Source organism: Poecilia latipinna, unplaced genomic scaffold (assembly GCF_001443285.1).
Source record: "Poecilia latipinna isolate Pla-1442-1.1 unplaced genomic scaffold, P_latipinna-1.0 Scaffold2163, whole genome shotgun sequence".
Classification (NCBI taxonomy): domain Eukaryota; kingdom Metazoa; phylum Chordata; class Actinopteri; order Cyprinodontiformes; family Poeciliidae; genus Poecilia; species Poecilia latipinna.
The window spans coordinates 59,583-76,063 of NW_015114779.1; the positions used below are offsets into that span (position 1 = coordinate 59,583).

The 16,481-nt window shown below is 43.3% G+C and overlaps 1 protein-coding gene across 1 annotated transcript; it reads left to right on the top strand.

Moving 5' to 3' along the window:
• Nucleotides 1–1,889: 1,889 nt before the first annotated feature.
• cdk13 (cyclin dependent kinase 13) lies at nucleotides 1,890–12,188 on the top strand. The gene is made up of 14 exons (XM_015017577.1): nucleotides 1,890–3,947; nucleotides 5,453–6,016; nucleotides 6,105–6,257; nucleotides 6,359–6,498; nucleotides 6,802–6,972; nucleotides 7,052–7,241; nucleotides 7,327–7,383; nucleotides 7,489–7,590; nucleotides 7,680–7,757; nucleotides 8,664–8,780; nucleotides 8,853–8,984; nucleotides 9,067–9,263; nucleotides 9,755–10,249; nucleotides 10,773–12,188. Exons 1-14 carry the CDS (start codon nucleotides 2,800–2,802, stop codon nucleotides 11,456–11,458), a joined length of 4,230 nt encoding a protein of 1,409 aa, XP_014873063.1. The 5' UTR covers nucleotides 1,890–2,799; the 3' UTR covers nucleotides 11,459–12,188.
• The last annotated feature ends 4,293 nt before the right edge of the window (nucleotides 12,189–16,481 follow it).

The window sequence follows — 16,481 nt, forward strand, 5'->3', positions numbered from 1 at the left end:
GGCAGGTAGCATATTTATTTAAGGAAACTATGATATTAGATCAAAGTTTCTCTTTGATCCAGTGACCTACCTGCAGCAAGCATGGGGGAGGGTTAGAAAAATAGTTATAGTGGCTCTAAAAAGTGTCGCACTCCTCTTTCAAATTAATTTTGATAATTAAAATGGAGAACATTGGAAATATCTCAGAAATTAAAGATAAGACAAGGCTGGTATTAGTTTTAGAGGCTACAAGGAGGCCACATTTCCAACAAATGCTGGTTGAGCTTTGCATGGGATTGGAGATGAAGCATTATAGATATTCACATATTACCCACATATGTTATATATATATTTCACTTCCCTTTCAACAATGAAAAAAATTACCACAATGCTGACATTGCTCTGCTGCCTCAGATAAACACCCGACAGTCTTGGACCATTATCACTGTTATGTGACCCAAAAAGCACCAAATGTTCTTCGCATGGAAACGAATACAAAAACAGCAACAAGATGGCAAATTTGTATCAGTGATTAATATCGTTTTTATCTTATTCAGACAATACCGATATGTTAAAAATTAATTATCATCAGCCAATATCGATGTTAAATGATATATTGTGCATTCCTACCTGGGGTAAATATCTTCTGTAATTTCAATATAGTTGAATTATGTTGTAGATATGGCTAAAATCTGCTAAAATCCTGGCTCTATATTATGGTCTGATGGAACTGAACATTACATTTTAGTCCATAATTATGAAGGTAAGTTTGACATGAAAACGGGACCAAACGACACATAAAAACACCATTATGCTCTGGGATTACTTTCCGTACATGCAACAGGTTTTTGTCAAGCTGGAGGAAGTTTTCAAATTCTAAATGTCAGTTCAGAAAGTTAAGGATGAAAAGGAATTTTGTTAGCATCACAGTTAGTCCAAACATGCGTCCAAATCCACTAATTAATTACTTTGTAAGAGGACAAGCAAAGTTTTGGAATGGTTTAGGTGGAATCCAGAACTAAATCTGATAGAAAATGTTACAAACTGATATGATGAGAATGTACGCAAGGTGAATTGGACAAATATTGCTAAGTGAAGTTGTGAGAGGCTGACAGTTGACTAAATGCTAAATGAGTAGCAAGGATTTCAACAAGAAAAAAAAGAAAAAATGAGCTAATGAGGAGGTTATTTCACCTCTATATTTTCCTGTTACCTGATTTGTTTGTCTTATTGTGTAAGATAAATGCTACATTATTTGTGGAATAAACAGGTATGAATTCTCCGCAGGATTTTTCACACTAGAAAGTGTTCTCAGGTTATTTTGTAACTGCTTTAACAATTGATTAAGCAATTTTCTGTAGTCTATTCATAATCTACTCAAAGTAAACATAATTATATGGCCCCAGTCAACCAGCTGTGATGACTATGGTTTACAGATAATGATGGCCCAAAATTGAGTTACTCTGAGAATTATTACATTATTACATGATTATTACATGAAAACCTCAAAACCTGGAACAAACTGAGTTTTGGATTAATAATTTTAATGACAGAATTACTAAAATTATCAGAAGTAAAGGTTTAGAAAATATCACCCTTGGCAAATAAACTATGTAATTATATACAGTACATCTTACTTTCTGAAGTGAATTGGTGAGATAATTTTACTAGCATTGATATTCTTAATAATTTAGATGTAGTTGCAATCTTAGAGGAAGCCTGGACAAGTTTTAAAAATAATTTGTGTTACACCTATTATAATCTGTCAGCAAAAACGTGATTTAATAATTTGTAATCATTCTGAAAGTCGTTTAGGTGTTTTATTATTAACTGTTCTATTTTGAAGGCAAGGGTTTCCCTTCGCGTTGACGTCAGCTCTTGTCTGGATTACGCACGCGGACTCTATTGGTGTACGTCGACGCACGAGGCCTGTAGTTCGAACGCTGCACGGCCCTCGACGATCTGAACCGTTAGCCACGTTACGCACAAACTTATTATATCTTGAGATGAATCCAAAGTGTTTCTGAGCAGCTTTCTGTGTCAGGGTGGCTGCTGTATTTGGATGATGTTGTGAGGAGATGCATCATCAGTCCGGCTGGATTTGTTTAAAGAACAGCGTGTTTTGAATGGCTTTGTTTTCCCGACTGATTTGCCTTGAACTCCACGCAAGGAGAAAGGAGAGCTAGTGGAGCTAAGCTGCTAGCGGGCTATCTACTTCCTTGTTGCACACTGGAGTGTGTTGGAAGACGAGAAGAAGTTTCTAAGGGGACGATTTTTAATTTTTGCAATGTAACACTGTCTGGTGGATGGATTTAAAGCATCGCGTGGACTGTAGTGGTAAAGAAGAACGCGTTTTTTAATAACTGGAGTAATTTTGGGCCTCTGTCGGCGATTCAATGGAATGCGATTGTGGACCAGAACAGTTAGCTAGCTTGAGCTAGCTCTTTTAAGCGATTAGCTTTGGCTATCAAATCTGGGAGACAGCCATTCTGGAGTACAATGGTTGAGTACCGACTGGTTTTATGACTCTGCAACATAATATTATTTGAGTGTGGCGGATTTTGTTTTGCCACCAAGTGTCATCATTTGTAGGAACGCACTCGGTCTGGGCTCTTTGTTGTGCTGGTTTGGCAATGGAAACGTTAAGCTTTTGATCCTGCTAGCCGACAGGCTGCCTAATTGAGAGACGTCAGCTAAGTAGCCTGTTACACCGCTAGCCCAATGTTTTGTTTAGCAGCACATAGGGGGACATAGTTTTGAAAGAACATTCTGTGCTGTTATTCTGGACTTTGTGGTAGCTGTGACTTATTTGAAAGATAAATGCCCAATTCAGAGGTGCTTCGCGAGGGTCGCGGACGGAGCCCCTCTGAACAGCGACATGCTAACAGACAGGACAGGCGGAGTAAGCCGGGGAGCGATGGGACACAGCGAGAGCGGCACCGGGAGAAGAGGCGCTCGTCGGCTGCCCGAAGGAAGAAACGCAGGCAGGGGAAGAACAGAAAGCTGTGGCCCATCGGTGCGACAGAAAAAGCAGAAAATAATCGAAAGGGGGCTTTTGATAAGGAGCTCGAACTTCGGACGCTAGTGGAATATGACGATGTTAGCTCCCAGTCGGAGCGGTTCTCTGGAAGCCCCTCTCCTAAACTTTACCCTCACCCTGACGGGCTGGCAGTGGATCGACTTAGCGATGTTGACTTGGGGGAGTTTAACGGACCAGCATCCCCGGTAAGAAGTCAACTGGAGGGCCGGGAGGCGGTGTGCCTTAGTAAGGACAGCATAACAAGAGGACCATCCGTGAAGAACAAGCAAGGGAAAGAGATAAGTAGAAAGAAAGTCCGTCGCAGCCGTGAGAGAGACCCCTCAAAAGTCAGGAGTGGGGGTAGCCTGAGTGGCTCTAAAAATCACAGGGACGCTGCAAAGAGCGGTGACAGGAATGGCAAAAGGACTTCCACATCTCTGACCTCCCAATCCGCAGACAAAAAAGATTCAAAAAGGCACAAAAGTAAAACGAGGTCTGACAAAGAGCCTCCGTCTGCATACAGAGAAGCTCCACAGGCTTACAGAGATGATCGGGATGACCTCAGGGCATACAGGAGAAGTCCTGGTTTTAAAGCAGACAGTCCCTATGGACCATCTTACTCATACAACTACCAGTCTCCCGGTGGGTTCAACCAGGTAATATCTAGAAGAAGTCCAACTTTCATAAGTAAAAGACCCTCACCCAGCTCCACTTATTATAGTCGGGACTTAGACGTGTACGGAGCATATGGTGTATCAAAGTCACCTAGTTCGTACTCCAGCAACAAGAGGAAGCGATCTCCATCCAGTCCAGTTAACTGGCGCAGGTCGCCCAGTTTTGGCAGGCATAGCCCATACGAACAAGGAGAGTTCATCTCAAGTCCCAATGGAAATCGCAGAAGATCCCGAAGCCCCTACAGGAAGTCCATGAGTCCAAGTCCAGATGTCAGGTGAGCTCCTAAAGTGTAGCTTATCTAGGATTACAATTTATTAGAATCCAGCTAGACACAGGCTGGTTACCACATCTTGCTGCCCATCCCACACTTATTGCTGCAAACTGCCAGTGAGCTGGCTTTTAAGAATGATACATTTGGTGGTTTGGAGATTTTTTGTGATATTGTGAAGCCACTAATATTTTTTACTTTAGTCTGTTTCAGAATGCTGTCATTTTATAAATATTCTGCAATTGTTTTTATGGGGGTGGAGGAAAGAGATGGAAAGCATAAGGAAGACAGCTAATACTGACCTTAACAAGTCTATTTGTACTAGTGAAGAATACAAATGAAAGTTCCTATTATCTGTATGCTGTTTTGTTTGTCCATTTTTATCTATGTTAGCATAGTCATTAAAATATTAACATTGCTTTCAACAATAATATGCATCATCCTGTACAGCATTACCTGTCTCTGTTGTTTTTGACTCACTTTTAGAATTTGAAAGGAAAAATTATTGTTAGACGCCGTTTGTTTTTACAGACATGTGGGGAAGATTAGAATACTTTTCCTGAGCAGGTTCTGTGTGTTTATGTGACAATTGTCAAATTATAAGTCATTCAGATTTAAATCGGGTCAATTCAACCTTTAGCCAGTTTGTTTTCAGACACATTAACATTTTGTTCCAACAAACCTCCATTTTGTACCCATGCACTTAAATATAGTGCACCATTTTATTACTTTTGGTAATAGGGTACTTTGTAATCATAAAAAGGCTCTAAATGCACATAATTACAAATTGTGTTTTAATCCTTGTTTAGGCCAATTTTTGACTATCTTAAATCAAAGCTGAGCATCCTCCTACCATATTGCCTCACCGTAGACCTAGTAGGTAACGGAAAGTTACTTTAGGTTTTCAAATCAGGACCAGAATGTCCTCAAGGTGGGTTCGAAGGCACGGAGGTGTTTAACTGCCAGAGCTACGAACTGAACTCAGGAGCGGGATCTTGTTGAAACCAAAAAACATTCTTGTTATAAAGAGACAGAAAGCTATTTTAAACGAGAAAGTGTTTAATTTTAACAACAGAAAATACATTCACCTGACAGAATATGGCTTCCTAAAACATTGGGTTCTTCAAGACAACACCCAAACATCCCACAAAGTGTTGCTGTTTTACTGTTACGACCTTTCTTGTTGAAAGGAAAACCTATTTTGGATTTAATAAGATATAAAACTCATCATAACTAGATTTTTTACTTTGCTTAAACAAGGATGTTTCTCGTTTTAATGAGGTGCTTCTGCTGCATTTCCTGGCTCTGGCACTTAAATGTTTACGAAGGGAAGCGTGAGCGGTGCGAAACAGTCTGTGGCATAGCTGGTTTTTGTACCAACACATGGGTGTGAAAGAACAATAAAAGCACAGTAAATGGGTGAAATGATAAGCATCCAAGTTTAGACAAATTCAGAAGAAAGTCCATTTGAATTCGTTTAGGTCTAAATATATTTTTTGTTACTTTTCCAGACGACCTGCTAAGTCACGTAGCAGAAGTCCATATTCAACCTCAAGGCATTCACGCTCTCACAGCCGCCACCGGCACTCTCGTTCCCGCAGTCGCCACTCCAGCCTCTCGCCGAGCACGCTCACGTTCAAAAGCAGCCTCGCCGCCGAGCTCAGCAAGCAGAAAAAGGCGAAAGCAGCAGAGGCTGCCGCCAAGGCCAAGAACTCGAGCAACACATCTACTCCGACCAAAGGTTCCTCCTCGGCTCCTCAGCCGAGCCCCAAGTCTAACCACACCTCCAGGAAGGGACGTCCTCCCTCTCCACCTCCACCAGAGAAGGGACCCAGAACTCCGCAGTCCAGCCAGCCGCAGTCCCCTGCAGACAAGTTGTCCAAGAAGACCACAGAACGCCAGACCAGTAAGGACAGAGACGGGAAGGGCAGAGATGATTCGATACACCGGGACAAAAGGAAAGTGGCAACATCTGGACCGAGTAAAGACAAGGAGCGATCCACCGCTCCGATTATTTCCACACTGCCAGCGCTACCGTTGCCCCCTGTCGTTGAGAACTTTGATAAAGGAGAAAGGTTTGGGTTTACTTTATGCTGTCTGAGTACTTTAGGTTTTTATGACGTCACTCAGATTTGCTCAAGCACTTCCTGACTTTATCTTCAGCTTAAAGGACGCCTCAACAAAGAAGAAATTGGAGAAGAAGTCCCGTCAGCTCCTGACCGACTTACCTCTTCCCCCCGAGCTTCCTGGCGGCACGTCTTCCCCACACAGCCCACTTGAGGACAAAAAGTCCCAAACGCTTCGTCGAAGACCAAGGTGTGCTCAAACAGTTCATGACAGTCTTTTTTACTGTATTCTACAATATGTGTGTGTTTATTCTTAATGTTTTATAAATGTTTTTCTGTGGTTCCCCATAGAATCTGTGGCCCAAGACACGGTGAGATTAAAGAAACAGAGATGTATTGGGGAAAACGCTGTGTGGACAAGTTTGAGATCATTGGAATAACGGGAGAAGGGACCTACGGTCAAGTGTACAAGGCTAAAGACAAAGACACTGGTGAGATTTCACATCAACACAAATGTTTTAATCTGGAAGGATCAACTTTCCAGCACAGTCTGGAAAAGTCTGGAGTATTTTCTAGTCTGGACTTAAAAGTTCAGGCCATCTGTTTGCCATTTCAACCATTTGTCTATCCGCCCGTCCAACCGCTTGTCCATTTGACCGTCCAGACTTTAAAAATGATAAAAAACTCTGGAAAGTTAAAGTTTGTAATGACATGATTGTTAGGGAACCAGGAAGTTTTTAGCCACCAAGTAACCCTGTCAAACACAGCCGCTTCTTTTGACTTCTGTCCTCCAGGTGAGATGGTGGCTTTGAAGAAAGTTCGACTGGACAATGAAAAAGAGGGCTTCCCAATCACAGCCATTAGAGAGATTAAAATTCTGCGACAGCTCAATCACAAGAGCATCATAAACATGAAGGAGATTGTCACTGACAAGGAGGACGCTCTGGACTTCAAGAATGATAAAGGTAACAACGTTTCTCCTTTCACTCATGTTACTGGCTGTTTACGGACTCTGTGCTGACTGAAGCTTTGTTCTCGTCCCAGGCGCTTTTTACCTCGTGTTCGAGTACATGGACCACGACCTGATGGGTCTTCTGGAGTCCGGTCTGGTCCATTTCAACGAGAACCACATAAAGTCCTTCATGCGGCAGCTGCTGGAGGGCCTGGATTACTGCCACAAGAAGAACTTTCTTCACAGAGACATAAAGTGCTCCAACATACTCCTCAATAACAAGTGAGACAGAGAAAGAACAAGCCTCTGTTTAGTGAAGGTTTTCCCCCCAACAGTCATTAATCGATGTTTTCCTCACTTTAATCAGAGGTCAAATCAAGCTGGCAGACTTCGGACTCGCTCGACTCTACAACTCTGAAGAGAGGTGAGTCTTGTGTTCTTGGCACAAGCGTTTTGATTTTGAGTCTAACTTTATTAGTCCAGCTTTTTAGCTTGATGATGTCAGTAATGAACACACCTGCTTCTCCAGTCGGCCATACACCAATAAAGTGATCACACTGTGGTACCGCCCCCCCGAGCTGCTGTTGGGGGAAGAGCGGTACACTCCGGCTATTGACGTGTGGAGCTGTGGGTAGGTGATCGTCCTTTTTTACTCAACACGTTTCTTATAACTTGCATGTTTATATGTTCATGTTTGATGAGCTCTTCTGTTTATTACAGATGCATTCTGGGTGAACTCTTCACAAAGAAACCAATCTTTCAAGCTAACCAGGAGCTTGCACAGTTAGAACTCATCAGGTAAGTCAACTTGTATTCATGAAATGGTCGTTTCACTAACTGTATCTTAATATGCATTAATACACACAGTGGAAACCATCTTAACGTCACGATGGAAGCCAATATCTACAGTCAGCTGTTTTCTCCAAGCATGGTGCTTTTATTAACACGTTAGTAATTATTGCAGAAGTATGAAACACAAGTTGTGATTTTGCAGGCGCTTCTCTGTTTCCCTTCCTTATTGTTGAACGATGGACTTAAAATTACTTAGAAATGGCCTCATGAGTTTAGCTCTTCTTAGTTCCAACTGCAGCAGCACTGCCCTGCAAGCTTCAGGCTGCGTTTCCAGGAAACCCTTCTTAAAATTTTCTAACCAAGTGTTAACGCTGTTCTCTTTCAAATCATTTTAAGAAGTCTTAATTCCATGTTCTATTTTTGGTAGTTTTTTTATTTTGTGTGTACTTATGTTTAATTTGTACCTTTTTATTTATGGTTTTGAATACCATACATCGGTGTACCTCTTCTCTTGGCCAAGTTTCCCTCGAGAAAGAGATTCCATCTTGAGGGACTTCCTGGTAAATTAATAGTTAAATGAAAACTATTAATTCTGCTGAATGACGCATTCAGACTTCTGTCTGAACAGTTTAGACCTCCAAAGAGTCCAGCGTGAGCAGAAGAAGAACATGGGCGTCACACAGCAGCGAGGGTGCTAGTTTCTACCAGGACTTTATAAAGAGAATAACAAAAGTTACAGTATGACTTATTTCAGTTAAATTCAGTGATTATAGGTGGTGAGTTTTGTGTTTTTGTTTCTTCATGATGGAGAAAGGAAAAGGACAGAGTTTACCTGTACTTTATTGTCAGTTACATTTCCATGTCACTGCATTTTTGCTACAATAAATAAATGAATAAATGTCGCTCTTGTAGCCGGATCTGCGGCAGCCCCTGTCCTGCTGCTTGGCCAGATGTCATAAAGCTTCCTTTTTTCAACACCATGAAGCCAAAGAAGCAGTACCGGAGACGCCTGAGGGAGGAGTTTGCTTTGTAAGTTTAACCTGAAGCATCGTTGCATATTCCTGGGAGCTGCTCTCCAGCTGTTCTGTTTTTGCCGCTCAGCATCCCCCCGTCCGCCCTGGATCTCTTTGACCACATGCTGAACCTGGACCCCAGCAAGCGCTGCACAGCTGAACAAGCCCTGGGCAGCGAGTTCCTCAAAGACGTGGATCCGGACAAGATGCCTCCTCCAGAGTACGCCTCGCCGTCCTCGTCGCTCCCACGCGCCGATTGTTTTTAGCATCATCGGATCGTTGACGCTTTCCTGTCTCTGCAGCCTTCCCCTTTGGCAGGACTGTCACGAGCTGTGGAGTAAGAAGCGTCGCCGGCAGAAGCAGATGCCAGAGGAACTGGTGGCTCCCAAGGCCCCCCGCAAGGAGCTGGGCCTCGATGATAGCCGCAGCAACACGCCGCAGGGCTTCACCGCTCCGGGGGGCGTCAAGGCGCAGAATGCAGCTGCTTCTGCACTTCTGGGTCAGTTTAACTGCGTTTGCTGTTCTGTAATTTGCCTGATGGTCACCCATAAAACCCAGGCTCCAGAAAATTCAGCCTCATTTTCATGCTCTACATGTTCCAACCATAGGCTTCAGTGTTTTTTACTGGGATTTTATAGTCTAACAACACAGTGCATTATGTGATGAAGTATAATCATACAGTTTTCAACAGCTTTACAAATGGAAATCTGGAATTTGATTCACTTTACTCTAATGCCCCCAAATACATAAAATCCAGTTCAACCAGATGTCAGACGTTTTCCTTTTTCCTCGTAATTAATATTTTTTCTTACCCTGGCTGTAATACTCCATTGTAGTTGATGGATGGAACTTAAAATAATGGAATCAAAGTGATTTTAAAATGATGATATATGAATTCTTTTGATCTGCAGGTTTTTCCTGGACATCCTACTTTCCTAAATGTGTTTTCTGTCAGAATACCACTTGATGCTCTTTTGTGTCTCGTCACAGAACCAAAGGGTCCAAACTCCCAGTTCACCCAGGAGCAGCTGGCCGTCCTCTTGAACATATTTGGCCAGCCCAAAAGTGCAATCAACCCCGCCCAGTTCGTCCAGTCCTTGAGCACAAAGGTCAACCAGGAGGCACTTCAGCAGCTCACTAAAGCCTTAGCTCCCTCTGACCCGTCAGAACCCGCGCCCCAACCCACTCCAGCCAAACCCCCCCAGCCTCCCGCCCCAGCCGGAGTCCCGCGTACCCCCCCTATGCCCAAGCCTCCTTCGCCCCCCATGTCCGCTCCGCCGGTTATTCCTGAGGGCGAAGCCGCGGCCGCCACCCACACGGCCATGACCATGCTGCTGGCCCAGCTGCTGCAGGCTCAGCAGGCTCAGAGGCAGGAAGCGGCCGACGGCGGGGAAGGAGCGGAGAGCAGCAGCGCCGCAGCCCCGCCTCCAGCGCTTCCACCTCCAGAGGTCAAGCCGCCTCCAGAACCCAGCCCCGTTTCTCCAGGTGAGAGAGCAGCACTCCATTAAAGCCAGAACCAGAAAGAGTCCAGCAGCCAGAGACAGACATTATAGATGACAAACTAGGCATTAAAGCTGCACCATGTAACTTAAATATAAAAATATTCTTATAAATTTGATAAAACTGTCACTGTGTCCTGACATGACTTATAGAAGCTTTTTGTTTTTTGCTCTTGTTCCTGTAGATTAAATGTTTGTCATGCACAATACAGAAATGCCACTTCGTCTGTGTACTATTCAGTTATAATTCAGTAGTTAGTCTGGGCCTTCTGCATGAATTCCTTCATCAGTCCTTTGGGCATGAAGGAATTGATGCTGTGACTCAGTGGAAGTGTTGAGGGAGTCCAGGTGGCTTTAATAGCCACCTTCTGAACTCTCTTGGTAGAGGGCAGCTCAGTTTTTCCTTTCTCTCAACTTTCCAGTTCCTCACAACTCTGTAAACAATCAGCCAGTTTTAAATCAAAATAAATAAATCAGATGTTTCTGATCATGATTTTTTTCTTCCTCAGTGTCTGAGGTTGGGGGCATGTCCATCCTGCCTCCAGACCAGCGCCCCCCCGAGCCCCCGGAGCCCCCCCCACACGCCGATCTGGACTACCGCCAGCCGCCTCCTGAGCCTAAGCTGGGTCATGCCCCCCCCATCGCCTCTGCCAGCGGAGACGAAGGAGGTCGGCCCCCGGAGCCGGACTACCCTCCTCTTCCTCCCTCTGCAGAGGGGTCTGCTTACAGCCACCCTCCTCTCCAGCCTCCCCCCTTCACTCACGCTGGTTTCACTGACAGCTACATGGGCCACATGCTGGGCGGGGGCCTGCCGCCCCACGCCCTGAGGGACGTGTTCAGCGGTCCAGGCGCCGTGTCCTCGAACAGTGCTGGGGTTCTTCCGCCGGCCCACCCGGAGCCTTTCCCCCCAGCGGCGGCGGCCCCTGGCCCCGGCAGCCTGCTGTTCAGCGGGGACAAGGACCACCGCTTCGAGTACAATCACAGTCCGTTAGCCGTGGAGGGGCAGCCCAACCCCGCCGCCATCCACATGTACAACCACGCCCTGGCCAGGAAGGACGTGGGTCCGCCTCCCATCCCGGCGCCGGGACAACCCTGGGGCTCCCCGTCCCAAGTCGGGGCGCCGCCTCTTCCCCTCGGATTTGTTCCCCACGTGAATTCTACAGCAACAATCAGAGGACGAGGGCTGCCTTTCTGAAGGCAGCGGCGTTCTGGATCCGTTTTTCTAGACCGTATCAGATCTGGAGATGCACTCTCAGTTTTATTAACTTAAGTCTGTGTAAAGCATTGTATTTTTTCCTTAATCTGGAATATGTTGCAGAAGGACAGATGAATAACACCAGGAGCTTTTCTCCCTCGTACTGTTTTCATATTTTTTTGTAATCTATTCTGCTGTCTTTTAAATTAAACTTTTACCTTTATTTTTAATTTTTTTCTTTTGCTTTTGGTTCTGTTTTTTTGGAATGTACAGCGTCAGGTCGGGTAAACATTTTTAATCTCTACCTTTTAGCCTTTCTGTAATTTTCCCAGGCAGAGTAGTATTAATGTTTTGCACTACTGACCAAAGTAGGCAGAAACTATTTTGGCTATGAAAGGAGATGGATGCACACGTGGAACATGGCTGGTGACGAGGGTGTCGTCTTTTCCGTCTTGAAGTCAATGACGAAGAATGAGGCGCCGGAGCGGGGAGCGTATTCAAGGACAGGGTCTGGGTAGCACTTGTACGACCGCAGCACATCCGATTTTCCATCACGAAGTCTTGGAGTTCCATGGAAATCCTCGGCACTGTAGAAAAAAAAAAGAGATGTCGATGAGCGAAGCAAACTGATCCAGAATTCAAAAAGGAAATAATTTTTCTTTTGTACTAAAATGATTTGTCCTGCTCCCTTGTCCTTTGGCAAATGTTTATTAAAGAAATGCCAACAATGTGTCTTTGTTTTTTTTTTTGTTTTTTTTTGTAATTTCTAAGTTTGCCTTGTGCTGAACCCCACCACAGGGGGGCAGTGTGGGGCCAAGCACCTTCACACAGACCTGCACTGTTCTGCTGAAGTAGTGACACATTTACTGGCTTCTTGCTCTTACTTGACCCCCGTCGTGTCTTGAAAACTGTAAACAGATTTTTAAGGAGTTTGTAATTTAAAAAAAAAAAAAACAGTACAAGTGAATTTAAATTAGAATCAGGAATTCAAAAAATGTTATTTGTACAAGTCGCATTTTTACACATTATGTTTAAAAATGTCATTTTGATAAAGACTAAAAGCTAATAAAACTTCAAAATCATGTCAAAATTTATTTAAGAGCAACAGTGTATAATTTTAACACCGGATGGAAAAACTCAACTATTTGCTGGGTGATTTTCAGCTCTCGTCTGCCAAAAAGTTTAAGATGTTATTTTCCAGTAGGACTTTCCACCTGCCTATAGAGCCGAAGGCAACACCTGCTTTTACATGATGTGTCTCCCTGATTGGCCAACGGACCTGAAACCCTTCAGAGAATCTGTGAAAGGAACTTCCACATCATAGTGAGGCAGTAATTCATACAAAATGAGACCAAAATACCGAGGGCATAAAATGTACAGTGCATAGACGTGTAATATTTCTGTATTTCCCAATCCTCATATTGCCCATGTTGATCCCTGTTGCATTTACACCCTTTTCTGCTGCACTTTTTCCTTCCACTAAACATTTTTTGGCTTGGCCTCCTTGAGGTAAATCTGCAGTGATTCACAAAATCTTGTATCAAATAATATTCCTGTACTGAAAATCAATTTCTATTGGTTCTGCTTTTCAGAGGATTCTGCATTTTTGGGGTTGAATTATTTGCCAGCCATATTTATCAGAAATGAACTGAGGCAGATTCTTGAAGTACATCACTCTTTGTCAGTCATTAAATCTGATTATTTTGTCCACAATATTCTGCTGCACATCAGATTTAGAACGATTGGTACGTCCACTTAGAATCAGCTTAATTTCTGAAATAAAGATATTTTATGTTTCTTGGGAATTAATTTGTAAAGAAGGAAAATAATTTTACATGGGAATCTGGCCATTAGCTGTTTTAAAAGACTAGCTAAAAACACAACTTAAACTAAAGCTTAATGTTATTATGGGGTGTTTTCATGCTTCTGTATTGTTTTACTCAATCCGCCCCGCCCCCATACACATTTTAATGCTGGTGATAAAAAAGCCATTATGTGTTGATGGGATCTGTTCAGCAAAGCTGATTCAGAACATTGACAGCACAGAGTGTGTGATTAATACAGCGTGGATGATGGATTGCTGAAAGTTTACGATGCCTTCAGTGAGACCGGCCTCATCGCTCTGTTTCCAGTAGAATTTAAAGAGCTTATGTGGATGGAAGAAATACAGTCGACTGTGGCGGGTTTTTATCATTTTTTAAAAATCTAATTATGACCCACAACCAGCTGGAACCTTGTGAGAAATCGTTGCAGAGTGTGACGTTAGCCTCACCAGGCGTAATATTTCATTTATTGAAATGTTTATTCTTATTGCTTTTTACTCAAGTATTATTTTTTGCTTTTCTTAGCAGTTAGTGCTGGTTGCATAGCTGAATTCAGCAAAAGAATAATTGATAACTAAAATATTGTGTCTCGCCTGAGTGCAATATGTCAAGTGATGTTTGTTGCAGAGGGACTTGGACTCACTTCTTGCTTTCGTATAGATTTTGTGCTACTTTGTGTTTGTTTATTACATAAAGTAATGCCCAGTTAATCCACAGGGTGGTGCTGCAGGACAGGTGGCTAAATGGATATCAGCTCATCATCCCAACAAAATTTCATATATTTCATGTTAAGTGTAAAGGATGAGTTGTGCGTCTCATCCTCGAGCGATAACCCATGAATCTGAATGCTTTGATTTCTGAAAACGAAGGCACTGCATACTAATCCCTGTCATTCTGGTTTAATCGTGGCGGAGTGTCTTCCTGTCTTCCTGTCTTCAACACGTCTGGTTCGACCTTGCCAGGTTTACGTAGTTTGCTAACTCAGTACTATCTTGAGCAGCCCAATGACAAGAAGAAGTACCACGTAGTGGGTTGGTTGATGCCGGAATGTGCAAGGAAAAAATAATTAGGAGTCCAGGGTAATTTATTGAGAAATAAACATGCTGACCTTGAATAAACCTTTGAGATCCATAATACGAGAGCGCGTCCTGGTGCCAGTTGCTCCTTGACGGGGGTGAGCAAGCTGAAATAATGGGAGCTTCATGGCTCCGGGTCAAACCTTGTTTTCTTTTTGCGTGTCTGTGTGTGTTTAGAGAGAGGAACAGAGGAAATGCATTCTTGTTTTTCTTTCCAAGCAATTTCCCTCGCGGTGCGGCGTTCACTTCTATCCTTATTTATTTATTTCATTTTAATTAAAACGCAGAGTCTAAAAGTGGTGGCGAGGAAACAATGAAGGTGCAATCTTCCGCATGCATGCACAGCCAAACCCTGTTATGGTGTCAGTAATTACAGTATGATGCATATTATTACAGCTGGCGTGCAACACCAGCCATTAACGGGACTGCATTACGGGGTGTTAATCTCCTCTAATGAGTGGCTGGGTTTTAAAGGAAGTGTGTCACAAACAGAGATCCTGGACTGGCTTGATGTTCTCTTAGCCGTCAGAGCCAATCAGGAATGATGGCGTGTCAAAAGGGCCGCCTTTCGTCTCTTGGCGCTGTGCATCAGATCCGCCAGGTCAGCAGCAAGGTGACACTTCTTAAAAGGTTATCGAGCACCAGCCTTTACCTCACATGGCGGCAGAGATAACCACCGGTTACTCAAGCCGTCACGTTGACGAAAAGGTCAGAATCTCTTCAAATCTTTTTTTGCAGAGGACGATCTGCTAAATTTGCTTCGCAGAATGCGTTATTTCACACGGGGTCAGGCTCTAACTTCTCACTGACATCTCCATTAACTCCACACAGGAAGACAAAGGGCTCGCAAATCACACACAGCAGATATTACCCAGAAATGTCATTCTCAGCCTACCTTTAGTCTTTACCTTTGAAGTGTAAGGTCAATGTAAGTCACTTTAAAAGTTAACCTGGCTCTCCAGGAGCTATGAAGACCTGACACTCCTTAAATATCATGGAAAAGTCAACTGGAAATCAAACAAATCGGTTGGGGAGGGGAGAAAAGCTTCCACAAACTGCAAACCCTTAAAAAAAACACATTCTGGGTATCTAAAAACAAAGGCGTCAAACTCCAATCCTCAACAGCCGGCATCGAGACACCCAAATGACATAATTAGCTCATTAGCAGAACTCTGGAGAACCCGAGTGTAGGATGAGGTAAATCCATCCTCAGATTCAGGTGTGTCGGTCTTGCAGGACATCAGCTCTGAAGGAGTAGAATTTGACATCCCTGTTCTACAGGGGGACTTTTGGCTCATTCCTCTTCACATAACCAATGCCACTTTGAAATATTAACCTTATTGTCCTTAAGCTACTTTGTAGCTAATCGTGCTTTGGGGTAATTGTCCATTTGACAGACACCTTTGTGTCTTTGTTGTGCGCTTGATGTCTTGAGATGTTGTTTTAATATTTTTACATCAAGTTGTTTCCTCATGATGTAATCTTTTTTGTGAAGTGCACCAGCCCCTCCTGCACAACCTGATGTTATATTCCGTAGTAGGGAGGAAGATCACAGGCTTGCACGTTTCAAATTTTTCCTCCAACTTTTGCAACAGTCATCATGGCCAAACACTTGAGTCTCTGTCCAATCATCAGACCACATGACGTGCCTCCTTTGTGTTTCCAGACTTTCGCCTGGCTTCTTTCTTGCTGAGCGGCCTCTCAGCCTGAGCACAGTACAGAAATCTTTTCACTGTAGAGGATGTTCTCTCACCGGTCTTTTGCTTTTGTTCTGGTGTCGACACACACGATTTACACCAAAAAACATCGCTCTGGGACTCAGAATGAACATCATGATGGTTAGACATTCTCACACTGTTTATTGTAGCATGCAATTGTTTCAACAGATGAAATTGTCACCTTCAGACATTTGCAAATTGCATCCGTGGTTAATCCAGACTTGTGGAGGTTTGAATTTCCTCCGCTGATGTCTTGGATGACTTCTTTTGATTTTTCCATGAGAAAAAGCCTCTTTAAGTCAGATGTGTTTAAACATTTGACTACATAATTAGCTAGATGTAGTAAAATAATGTTAGACTTGAAAGAATCTGGTAACTTATGTTACTTTATATCTTTAATTTCTGT